This window comes from Zeus faber (assembly GCF_960531495.2).
Source record: "Zeus faber genome assembly, chromosome: 1".
In the NCBI taxonomy this organism is placed as follows: Eukaryota; Metazoa; Chordata; class Actinopteri; order Zeiformes; family Zeidae; genus Zeus; species Zeus faber.
In genome coordinates this window covers 36,140,572-36,153,812 of record NC_137193.1, presented here as the reverse complement: position 1 = coordinate 36,153,812, position 13,241 = coordinate 36,140,572, and the positions used below count along the sequence as shown (strand labels likewise).

The 13,241-nt window shown below is 44.9% G+C and overlaps 1 protein-coding gene across 3 annotated transcripts in view; it reads left to right on the top strand.

Annotated features, from left to right (window-relative positions):
- Nucleotides 1-5,801: 5,801 nt before the first annotated feature.
- The window catches only part of nfia (nuclear factor I/A), a 67,990-nt gene continuing 60,550 nt past the window's right edge, over nt 5,802-13,241 (top strand). For all 3 annotated transcript variants that reach the window (XM_080002818.1, XM_080002816.1, XM_080002817.1), the window contains exons 1-2: nt 5,802-6,639; nt 10,470-10,998. In XM_080002818.1, coding sequence (XP_079858944.1) covers nt 6,613-6,639; nt 10,470-10,998 — 556 coding nt within the window. In that variant the 5' untranslated portion in view covers nt 5,802-6,612. The remainder of the gene's footprint in view (nt 6,640-10,469; nt 10,999-13,241) is intronic.

Below are 13,241 nucleotides of genomic sequence, written 5' to 3'. Positions count from 1 at the left end.
TTTGCCTGAAATATGCCCACGAGATGAATAATAGTAAAATCAGAGCAAAAACAATATGCTAGAAAATAGTAGTCTTCTTGATTTCCCAACATGAGGATTAATTTTTGTGAATTGTTGTAAAATGAGGTTTGAATGTTTTCAGATGGTTTCAGATCGCCACCCAGCCTGAACATATTGATCTCAGATACATTGATCCCACATTGATTGAAAGGAACGATGTATTTGGTCGTGCTGTGTGTGTGTGTATGTGTGCGTGCGTGCGTGCGTGCGTGTGTGTGTGCGTGTGTGCGTGTGTGTTTCTGTGTGTGTGAGCATGTGTGTGATTCAGTGTGTGTGTGTGCGTGTGTGTGTGTGTTTCAGTTTCTGTGTGTGCTGACAGTTTGCCTTGTTGCCTTCAGGCTTTGTTTTAAAGACAAAATATTTTTGCAGCGTCTTGTCAGGTTTCTGTAAAACCTGTGTGGGCAATGTGTGTGTGTGTGTGTGTGCGTTTATGTGTGTGTGTGTGTGTGTGTGTGTGTGTGTTTGTGTGTGTGTGTGTGTGTGTGTGTGTGTCTAAGGAGTTCACACATGTAAGAAAGTAGAAGTGATTGTGTGGAACTCTTCTGTTGCAGCCCCCCCCCCAACCTCTGACCTTTTGCCTTCAGCGCTGCAGATATTTTGGTGAAATGGTTAAAAATGGCAGGAAGTCGAAATTCATCCTCTAGCTCCACCAAACCTCCCGTCTGATACTAAGAGACAGGCGGGGGGAGAGAGAGAGAGAGAGAGAAAGAGAGAGAGAGAGAGAGAGAGAGAGAGAGAGAGACAGTGCGAGACAGTCAGAGACAGTTTTACAGTGCTAGTAACAGTAACTATTATTATTGTTATTATTATTATTATTACTATTATTACAACTACTATGTCTTATACTTCTTATACTATATTTAAGCTTATTTGAATATAAAAAAAACAACATGGAAAACGTGTTTACTTTGCTAAGGCAGCAAAATGTGAAAAATATAAAAACCGAAACTGAAAACAGAAAAATCTTACAGATAAAATAAATATAAACAGAGATATACTCTCCTTTCTTATGTCTGACAAATATTTTTCACCTCAAACATATACAATTTATAAAACAAATTGCATATGACAAATTTACAAATAATTAATTAATTGACAAATCTTGGTCTGCTTTTTTGGCTCCGCATGTCTCTCTGGACAGGAATATTTCCCGGGAAAAGGGTATGTGTGTGTGTGTGTGTGTGTGTGTGTGTGTGTGTGTGTGTATGTGCATGTGTGCGTGCGTGCAGCCGTCTGTTCTGTCGCACAACACAACTGGCTTCCTGTTTTCTCTCCTTCTGTTGCAGGAGAGCGCCAAGACACAAACACACACACACACACACACACACACACACACACACACACATACAAACACACACTACTCTGTTGTGTAGCTAGTGAAGTGTGGAACCAAACTGCTCCGTGTTCAGCACACACACAGAATGAACGTTGTTTTGTCTTTGTAATGTTTTAAATTCTTTATTTCAATTTCTGACTCTCTCTATCTCTCTTATTGGACGATGTTTCCCCGAGCTGCAGCGCTTGTGTTACTGTAACATAATTAGACTATTAGAGTAAGAGACACACACACACACACACACACACACGCACAGAGTGGAGCAACTTGTATCATGTCCAGTAGCCATTGGTGTAAATCAGAGTGCACTGGTTCTCTCTAGAATCAGATTTATTTATTTATTTTGTTTTTGAAAGTTTCCCCTCACATGCGTGCAAACAGCTGCTGGGTCAGTGGTCAGTGGTCAGTGGTCAAGGGTCGGGGGTCGTCTGCGTCTCTACGCTGAAGGTCAGCGTTTAGCAGGAAGAGCTTCTTGTGGCGTGGCCGTGAATGGTTTGTGAATGAAAGACCCCATTGTGGGGATTAAGAAACAGCATGAAATTCTACGTATTATTATTGTCATTTTTATAGAAATAGCAGTGATAGCAGATGTAGTATCAGTATAATAACACATTTTTACATTGACAAATATAGTGATATTCGTTTTTTTTTATTAATAGGCCTTCACCTTATTATTTAAAAATATAATGGAAAATTGAAATTTATATAAACATATATTATTTCATAATTTTAGTGAGACATTTTAATCAAGATATTTAAGTGACTATTCGGGAAACAAACCCCTTTAATATCAAAGATCTTTTAATGAGATAGACCTCATACAGATCATTAAAACCGTTTAGTGAGAGGTAAATGTGTGCAGCTGCAGTTCTCCGGACTTGCCGGTAGATGGCGCTCCAGGCTTCTTAACTGGGACTCTAAAAGCGCCGTACGAACCCTTCACTCAAAATACAACAATTGAATTCGGAAGATCGTTTCAAGGGAATCACTTCAGATTAATATGATTCCATAGAGTGGTTGTATTATTTTCATTTTGTAATGGGCGATGTAGATCTTGGTCCATGTTTTTCTTTATTAAACATTCACAAACATAGGTTCAAAAAAATGGTGTTCATAGTTTAATAAATGAGCACATCATTGGTCCATGTTGAGTTCATTAGAGGACTGCGATGCGCTTATGTCACGCAAACAAAGTTTAAATGGGCATATTTCAATTTTTGTATGTATTGAAAAAAATTTGTTCAACCAATAAACATGACTGATTTAAATGGAGTTAAATGACGTTTAGTCCAGACGCTCGTTCATTAGTTTGTCGTCCAGACACAACAGAACAGTAGTGACGAGTTTTACTTGACGTTTAAGAGCTCAGTAACTGAAATAAATAGAAATACAAAAATGTAAAAAATACTACTACTACTACTAATAATAAACTAATAATGATGTTAATTATTATAGAATTATATTATTATTATTATTATTATTATTATTATTATTATTATTATTATTATTATATTTAAAATGGATTTTAAAATGAGCTTTGGAGTCACAGCAGCACTCATTAAAGCGTTTTAGCAGCAGAAAGGAGCAGATGATGGTGATCTGTCCGCTTTGAACGTGAGATTCAGTCCAGATTATTGATCGTTATTGAAAAGCCAATTAGTCTCGTGGCGACCTTCACTCTGTGGCGGTTTCCTGTTTGAGTCCACATCCAGAGATTGGCTGTTAAATCGCTCCAACCCGTCTTCTATTAACATAAAAGCTTCTCTTCATTAACCTCCCCTGGCTGCAGGAGGGAGGAGGAGGAGAGGAGAGGAGAGGAGAGGCCGGCCTATAGGGGAAACATCAACTTAGAAAGAGACAGACAGGTACTTGGACAGACACACTGTGCAGAAGCTAGGAAGATGGATGAATGAATAGATAATAACTTTTATTTTCCCTCATTATTATTATTATTATTATTATTATTATTATTATTATTATTATTATTATTATTATTATTAAATGGGGTCCATCCCTGCCAGGCCAGCTCCACTCCCCCAACAACCCCTTGAGGTCCTTCCAGAGATTCCTCAACCTGGGGCCTGAGGTCCCCCAGGAGGTCCATCCAGAGGTTCCAGGAGGTCCTTAGCAAAATGATCAGCACTTATTTCATGTAAATGAGAGAATATCCAGTCATGACTGTTTGAAACCGGGGTTTGGCCTTGACCTCCCTAACTGCGGCCGAGACACTGAATAAGAGCGAATCAATGGAGATATTGATCACATTGACTGATCCAGAGACTTCATGTGATTTAAATGGGCCAAACGGAGGCTCCCGACGTGGAGAAGGTTCTGAACCTCCGGACTGATCTCGACCAGAGCTCCCCGTGTGTCCTACCACTTCACACGCTGTGGAGCTCCGCCTTCGGACCCCAGCTCCACCCGGGGGGCTTCTGCAGGAAACTTTCAACCCGCGCACTTGCGTGTGCTGGGTTGGACTTGCGTGTGACAGTGACGGGTCCACGGCTTCGGGCTTCGTGCGTGCGCCGCGGGAGGCTTGTCCAATTATAGACGGAAGCCACGCGCTTCAAATCCCCACGTCGGGGCCAATCAGAGGCTCTGACGTCAGAGCCCCTGGAGCAAGGGTGGGGGGGGGGGGGGTGGGGTGGGGTTGGGGGGTGGGGGTTCTTTCACGGTGTCCGTGCGCGCGCGCAGGGGCTCAGCACGCACGCACACGGCCGAGCGGTTGCGCAAGGACGTGGAGAAAACGTTATTTGGGAAAATAATTGAATCATAAACCAACTGGTCAAGTCTGAAATCTACTGTTACGTGTGAACAGTTTAATTTGAGCAGCGGTGGGAGAAGTGCTCGGCTTAAAAGTACAAATAGTCACAGAAATACTGTAGTAAAAGTGAAAGTGTATATATGTGTGTGTGTGTGTGTCTGTGTGTACCTGCTCTTAATGTGCTTAGTAAGGAAATCGCTATTAAAAGTAAAAGTACTTGTCACATCCAGTCTAGAAAAAACACCCGATTTGTTCCTTTGGATTTTCCATTTGCTGATACATAGAAATAGAAATAGTTGCTTTGACATGTAATTGGGTGACAGTCTCCTATACTGAATATAGTGAAGATACCTGAAAAATGTACGTTAATGTCAATGTTAAATTTGATGGGTTCCTTCACTTTCTAATGGGTTCCATCATTTTTCTCTGGTTTCCATCATTTTTCTCTGGTTTCCATCACTTTTCTCTGGTTTCCATCATTTTTCTATGGGTTCCTTCACTTTTCTCTGGTTTCCATCATTTCTCTCTGGTTCCCTTCACCTGTCCGTGAACCTTCTGCATCTCCGCGTCCCGCATCTCGTGCCGGTGAAGCTGTCACACCCCTGTCGCTCCCCTCTCGTGGCCAAGGCTCCAGTCTTGCACCAGAGCCCGGGCAGCGGCGGCCCGACAGGCCGGCTCGAGGAGGGTCTGAGGCCGCTGCACGGAGCTCCGGTACAGGCGGGACCCGCGGATCCCCGCCGGGTCAGCGGGTCACGGTGCCGGACTTAGATAACGGCGTGTGAGAGCCCGACTGATTGGCAATCTGATCTCATATGGCTCTCATCGATATTATATAATAGTGTGTGGGGAGAGGTGGTTATGTAAAGCGGAATGGGTCTGATTCACATTCAGAATGTGTGTATTACAGTATTGGCATGACATAGTTAATTTACAATAGCTTATAATGTGTGTATTTGGCAGTATGTGGGTTGTAATGTGTATAATATATGTTGGACAATATTTCGATTATAATGTGTATATTGTACAGTATTTAGATTATAATATGAGTATGTTGGACAGTATTTAGTCGAAGGCATGATTCATATTATGGCTGCACAACACGTTTGGGTGCCAGAATAAAAATAAAAATAGGCCACTTAACTAATATAACACAAACACACACGCACACACCACACACACACACACACACACACACACACACACACATATATATATATATTTACTATAACTAATATTTAGTTTTCGTGAACAATAACGAATAGGCTACTGTTAGTTTTAGTTAGAATTTAGCATAATTATTTATTATTATCATCTTTTTTCCACCAATTGTATATATTCAATGTGAAAATAATTATGATAAAAAAATAAACACAATAGTATTAATAAATATGGCATCTGCACAGAAATGCTCCTCGAATAGATTTAATAACTAATTTTAGATAAAGTAAAAGTCAAGCAGTGTGTGTTCAGTGTGTGTTTTCAGAGTGTGTGCGTGCGTGCGTGTGTGTGTGTGTGTGTGTGTGTGAGAGAGAGAGAGAGAGAGAGAGAGTGCGTGGATCCTCTTGGCTTCTCCTCGCAGCGGACTTTGTTTGCAGCCTCTGACTTTATTGAGTCGCTGTTCTTCAGTTTAAACCACTTTCTCGTTGTGCGTTCGCTCCGAACTCGCACCGGACCCGCTGCTCTCATTTCCGCGGTTTCGAGCACCGCCTCCAAACTTTCTCCCGGACAGTGACCGGGACCGGGCAGCGGGGAGTGGATCGGCGGAGGAGCGCAGCATCCCGCACGGTGGAGCTCCGTGGGACTGACTGGATGGACGCGGCGACGTGGAGCTCCGCTGCGTGCCGGACACGAAGCGTGCATGGTGTCCTGTGAGATCCCGGACTGACACGGGGAGCAGCGCTCCGGTTCTCCGCGGGTTTGGGACTTCCAGGCGGCTCCCTCCGCCCCACCGCGCCCACACCGCCGCTCGGAGCCGCGGCGCCGCATGCCGCTGAAGCCCCCGGTCGCTGCGAGTCTGGTGCGGCCGGGACGGCGCACCGTGCACGGACTGTGGCGCGGGGATCCCCGGGACGCGGCGGAATACATGTGTTTTTCAGACGCTGCCCCTGGAACCGCTGAGCATGCCGCTGCCTCTCCGTTCCCCGGGACCGCGCTGCGGCGCTCACCGCGCGGCCCAGTAACGCCGCGCTGAGCGGGGAGCGGTGCGGCTCCAGGCGGGTCAGAGTGCACGGCTCTCTCTCTCTCTCTCTCTGTCTCTCTCTCTCTCTCTTTCCTTTCTCTTTCTTTCTGTTTTCTTTTCACATACACACATACACAACGGGCGTGCACGCAGGCTCACGGATACACACACACACACACACACACACACACACACACACACGCTCTAGCCTCACACACGTAAACAGACTGTAGGTACAGTAACTGACACGCACGCGCCTCCCGGTCCTCAGTCATGTACTCTCCGCTGTGCCTCACGCAGGTAAGACCTTCCGCCTCGAATCGCTTTCTCAGTTTTTCCAAAAACTTTCTGTCGGACTGAACCCGCAGCGCGTGCAGCACGTGGCGGATGGCGGTGCGGCGCGTTCCACACACGCACCGTGCGTGTCCGTGCGTGGTGTCGGCGCTGTCATAGAACGCGACGAGAGTCCCACTCCAGAAGTGTTCCAATCCAATCTGCTTGTCCCGAGGCTTGTTGCGTGCGTCTGAATTCGTGTTTAAGACCTTTCTTTTAAATGTATATTCCAAAAGCGTATTTGTAACATGGTTTTCAATTTCATATTGCACATCTGTATTTATATTATATAACTATATTTTAAATCAGGACACTCTCAATGGTCCAATATATTTGTTCAGTTAGAATGAAATGACTTTCATCACGGAATTTAGCATATCATTTTAATATTTGCACACGTGTGAACTTGTTGAGGCCTCTTTCATCCAGTTGAGTGACTTGTTTCGTCGCAGTTCTTTTTTTTTTTTTTTTTTTTTTTTTTTTGCATTTCGGAGACTATTCGCTGCCACACACACACACACACACACAGAGGGAGAGAGAGAGAGAGAGAGAAGGAGTGAGGATATCGGCTTCCCACCCTGCTGAGGCTATTTTGGCTGCGTGCGTCTCTGTGCACGCGCCCCAACACGTGCAGACAGTTTGTCCACTTTGCAGTTTGGACAAAAAACTTGGCCTCAAATATCCCTTCAGTTTTTCCCGCGTTGCACCGTGCGCCCGCAAATGAAACCACCGGGCACCGGGCACCGGGCAGACCTGAAATATGAATCAATACCTAACGCCAGCAGCCGTGCGTTCCGCAGCCCGGCGGGGCGTAGTGCGGGTGTGCGGGTGTGCGGGGTCAGCCCGGGTCACACCGAGGAAACCAGAAGAACAGTTTGATGTGAACATTTGGTGTTAAACTGTTTGTGGGATTAGACAGATTAGGATTTGCTGTTGTTTTTTTTTTTAGGGGGGCTGATCGTTCAAGATGCATTTCAATAATAAGAATATAAAGAAATAAATATAATTCACTATTTATATACTGACATTAGAATCATTACTATAGCAGAAACAAAATAAAATGTTTCAGATTTCTATGCTTTAAACATTCGATTTTTATTCAGTAATTTATTTTAAAATATTTTATTCTGACAATGTTAATTACAAATTGCATTAGGTCTTCAATTTGAACTTTTTTTATAACCTTATATAATTAATCATTGCAAATAATTCAGAACTGAAAGATTAATTTTAATGCAATAACAATTAAAGTAACGGCTCATTTCTGAATAATTTGTATAAACTGAAGGTTGTTTTGGTGAAAAAGACGTTTCAATGTAAGAAATAATCTCACTCTTCCAAAATCATATTATTTGAATTATAAATGATATTTTTAGCACATTTCAGTCAAAAGAGGTTTAAGCTAAATAATCTATTCAGTGTGTGAGCCGCAGTTTACTGACAGAACCCTGGTGTGAATCGAGTGGTTTCTGTTTTAATAGATCCTGCTCGCTTTCATTTCAGTGTTTTTATTTCGTGAAAAAAATGGAACAAGCATTTGATAAATGTAACAAGTGCTTTCACAGTCAGTGGCATGGATATTGATCAGAGTATTCATTTGTTAAAGCCGATATTCAGTCAGACAAACAACATTGTGAGGAATTAGGCTGTGAAACACAATGTGTTTAATACACTCAGGACAGATGATAGTACTGCTGTCATACTGTACTTCTATGGTACCGTGCTGCTGTTGTAGTGTACTATACTGTGTTTAATACACTCACCACAGGCAGTAGTACTGTGGTCACACTGTAGGGCCATTGTACTGTAGTGCTGTTGTACTTTGACTCTGTCAAACTGTACTGTGTTTAATACAATCAGAACAGGCAGTAGTACTTGGGTCATTCTGTAGTGCTGTCATACTGTACCTCTGTTGTACTGTAGTGCCGTCGTACTGTACTTCTGTTGTATGGTAGCTTTGTTGTATTGTAGTGCTGTTTTTCTGTACCGCTGTCCTGCTGCTGGTGGGGTCACCGGGTCACGGAGCCCTGTGTCTGTGTCCCTGGGTCTTTCCCATGGTAGCTCCTCCGCGTCGGGCCGCGAAGCTCCCTGTGTTGCAGCGTGCAGAGTGCCAGTAGAATTATAGTACTACCAGTATTACCACTGTAAATGGCTGTTGTTACGACCTGTTTGGAGCTCATTATATCCGTCAGTGAGCAGCAGGAACAGCAAAAAACAGAAAGTAAGAGAATATAGGGCAGCGCAGGCCGAGCTGAAAAATGCACCGCTCCTCTGTGCACAGAGACACCGTGCAGAGAGACACCCTGCACTGAGACAGCGTGCACCGAGACACCGTGCACTGAGACACCGTGCACTGTGGAATGCACATGAACTAGCGTCCTGTGGACAGAGTCACACTCAAACCGCAAACAACAAAAGCTATGACCGGCCGTCACAGGCGGGGGGTGGCTTTTTGGTGACGCCGCTGCCTCCGTGCAGTGTCTCCGTGGCGACGGCAGCGCTGTGACGGGGCGGTGTGCAGCCCGTCGGCCTGTTGCATGAACGGGCAGGTTCGCACACGTTCATATCAAGAATTCTCTTGGATGGACAAATGTTTGTGTGTGCGTGTGTGAAAACAGTAAAACACACTCGGTTGTGCTGCTGATACTGTGTATCAGTACCACAGTGTATGAACTGATTTATTAACTGAATAAAATATGGAAACACCCGAAATCACAACAATTTGCCCACACGTTGATTTCCTTGATTCTGAGAATAACAGAGGTGATATTGAATTGATTTAATCATAAACGTGGTAAGGAAAGTTGTAGTTGTTCAATGCCATCTCCTAGGCTTTATTACAGTATTGTAATTGTAGTAAAGTAATATTGTAAGACATTGTAACCTAAAATTGCAGTATACAGTATGTGTACTAATGTATTATCTCAATCAGCCTGTGGTGCCAAAATTCACTTCAACATGTATGAATCATTTTAGAAATACTTGAAATCCTCCTCTGCAATTGGAGCCAAATCTGAGTCTTGGTTCATGAATGAAACAAGCATTAATTTTGGCTGCATATTAATAAATCTGCATCTATATTTAGCCCTTTATGGGTATTATTCTGACTGAACACAAAAGTATTATTTTTTAAACCCATTTTTCTAGAGATGTGTGTACTTGTGTGTACTTTCCGTTGTACTCTCTGGCAGCAGCTCATTCTTAACGGTTCTCAGTGCTTAAAATCCACATAACGCGTTTAATTCTGCACACGCTCAGTACGTGACCCGACCCGTCCCTGTGTTCACGGCGTGTGTTGAAAGGAGACATTCATGCATTCCGACCTGGAGCCAAGACCCGGCCTAAACACCTAATACTAACACACACTGTGTACATAATTCATCTCATAAGACTATACTATATCTAATGCTTGCTGAATTTCACTGTATTGTAAATCTGTGATCGAATGATATTCAATGGATAATTGTAAAATTGGACAGAATTGTATTCTTGTATTCAACAATCATTTAATACTAAAAAGAAAATTGTGGATTGATTGTTCTGTTACATTTGATATTTCTGTGTAATTGAACATTGTGAGTGTGTGTGTATCTATGTCTGATTGACAGGTCCCTCTTACAAAACCTTACCTGAATAAATAAAGGAAATAAACAAATAATATTAGTATTACTTTTTGTATTTATATTTCAGTGTGCACTTCAGTAGATTTAGGTGTATTTCAGTGTGTATTTCTATGTGTTTTAGTGTATTTCCTTGTGCCCTCATCCCCTCACTCTGTCCCTTCCTCTCCTCCCCAGGATGAGTTCCATCCCTTCATCGAGGCGCTGCTGCCCCACGTGCGCGCCTTCGCCTACACATGGTTCAACCTGCAGGCGCGCAAGAGGAAGTACTTCAAGAAGCACGAGAAACGCATGTCCAAGGAAGAGGAGCGTGCCGTCAAGGACGAGCTGCTGAACGAGAAGCCGGAGGTGAAGCAGAAGTGGGCGTCGCGCCTGCTGGCCAAGCTGCGCAAGGACATCCGGCCCGAGTTCCGGGAGGACTTTGTGCTGACGGTGACGGGAAAGAAGCCGCCGTGCTGCGTGCTGTCCAACCCCGACCAGAAGGGAAAGATGCGCCGCATCGACTGCTTGCGCCAGGCCGACAAGGTGTGGCGGCTGGACCTGGTCATGGTCATCCTGTTCAAAGGGATCCCACTGGAAAGCACCGACGGCGAGCGCCTGGTCAAGTCCCCGCAGTGCTCCAACCCCGGGCTGTGCGTCCAGCCGCACCACATCGGGGTCTCGGTCAAGGAGCTGGACCTGTACCTGGCCTACTTTGTGCACTCAGGTAGGATCAAACCCAGAGAACCGCCCCCCCCCCCACACACACACACACACACACACAGGTCACCGTCGTGTTTCCCTGTCTGCTGAGCTTCCTTCATGGTTTGCAGCATTGGGGATCGGCTCTAACTTCTGGAAGTGGTGATTGCCAAGTTGCCAACCATGCATCAGGTGTTGTTTGCCAACACTGGCAAAGTGGTTGCCACATTTGAATCATTTTATAATTGAGTGCTAATGATCCTATAGGATTATAATCAATATTTAATTCTCACTTGTGTCACCCTTTTTGACTAATTTTCCTTAGTGGAAGGTTCAAAACAAACCCGGCTTCACAGTGCTTATTTTTTGAACATATGGAAAGTGGTGAAAACAAGATGGTTGACAGTGGCCCAAATGTGGTGGGCACTTGTGATGCTCGGATTTTCACAGATCAAGAAACGGAGGTTTAAGCCGAACCTGCTCCATCAACAACCCCCACCCCCCCTCCACATTTGGTTTGGATGCAGACGGAGGTGTTATCTCTCGCAGACAGCCCTAATTCCATCAGTGGTCAATAAAGCGGTCGCCTGAGGAGCGAGCCGCCGCCCACTTCCTGTCCCGGCAGCGGCTTCCAGTTGGCAGGGAAATGCACTTATCTCAGCGCTGATTATTCAGCGTTCACGACACGTTTGACGTTGGATGTCAGGGGAAAAAAAAGGTCACATTTTTTTCACAAGTGTGTGTGTGTGTATACATACATGTGTGTGTGTGTGTGTGTGTGTGTGTGTGTGTGTGTGTGTGTGTGTGTGTGTGTGTGTGTGTGTGTGTGCACGCACGCAGCGCGAAGTGAAGTCAGACCGCTGTGCAGACACCTTGCAGGCCTTTTAAATACCTGGCAGGGGTTTATTTAATAATTATCTGTATTTTTATTATCAAGAAAAGATCTCAGAAACTGAACACTGTGTGTGTACGTGTGTACGTGTGTGTGTGTGTGTGTGTGTGTGTGTGTGTGTGTGTGTGTGTGTGTGTGTGAGAGAGTGTGTGTGATATCGTGGATGCTGATATTTCAAATTGTCAACTGTGAAAACCGAGCGAGGCTACAGTATGAAAGGAGTTCGGCTCCATTGAGGTTATTATAGAAAGATATGATATAAGATATGATACATTCCAGAGAGAATCTATAATATACAGTGTGGTGTAGATTGATTGATTGATGACTTTGTTATTCATTTATTTTTTGCATCGTCGTTATGGTCAGAACTTGAGAATCCATAGACATACATCACACACACACACACGCACACACACACACACACACACACACACACACGTCACAGAATGTGTAAATTTGAAAACGTTCTACCCTCGGGGGTCCTGAGCTGCCCCCCCCCTCCTGCTCGAAGCTGAACTCCGCCTCCTCTTCCTCGCGGCGCCGCGGCCTCGGCGCTCATCTTCGCTGCAGCGCCTTCGCTCGCCGCAATTAATCTGCGTCGAGCTGTGCAGGACAGCCGGCGGGCATCGCAGGAGCGAGGGAGTGAGGAAGCGAGGAGACGGAGGCGAAGGTTCACAGTGGGTCCTACGGGGTCTCATTTTCATCTTCATCAATTCGTCTGTTGCAGAGCGTGGAGCAGACCCCCTGATGCTAGCAGTCTTCCTTTCTCTCTCTCAGTCACTATGTTTTTTGGATTAGAGGGGTCCGTCGCTCTGTCTGTTTGCAGCTGAAGTTGTAATTAAATTTATCCCTGTACTGGTGGTGGTGGTGGTGTTGGTGGGGGTTGGGGTGGGGGGGTTGCCCACGGTAACCGCAGGGCGCTGGCAGCCATGTCTTATTGAATGCTCCATGTGGGAAACACTAGTCTGACCTTTTCAGCTGCAGGTTGCTTCCACACAGAACTGCACCTGCTGCAGCTCCCCCGAATGCACGGCGGCAGCCAATCACCTCCGTGCTTGGCGTGTCATCGCGAGCAACACAAGGACGTTTTGTTGTTTCCTTTTATTTAATCAGATAAATCGTGTTTTTCATGTTCCAGCCTCATGAAGGACTGAGCAAAATACACTTAATGAGAGTGTCATTTGTGTCTCGGCTGTAACTTTCACCGCTAGGCGCATCAGAGGTCAGAGGTCACCCCCCCACTTTACTGCAAAATCTCTCAGCGTGTACCAAAGGTCAAAGGTCGAGATGTTGAGGTTGTGACTCGCTTTTTTCAGCACTTGACCTTTTGGGTAAACACCCCCTCCACACACGCACGCACACGCACACACACACAC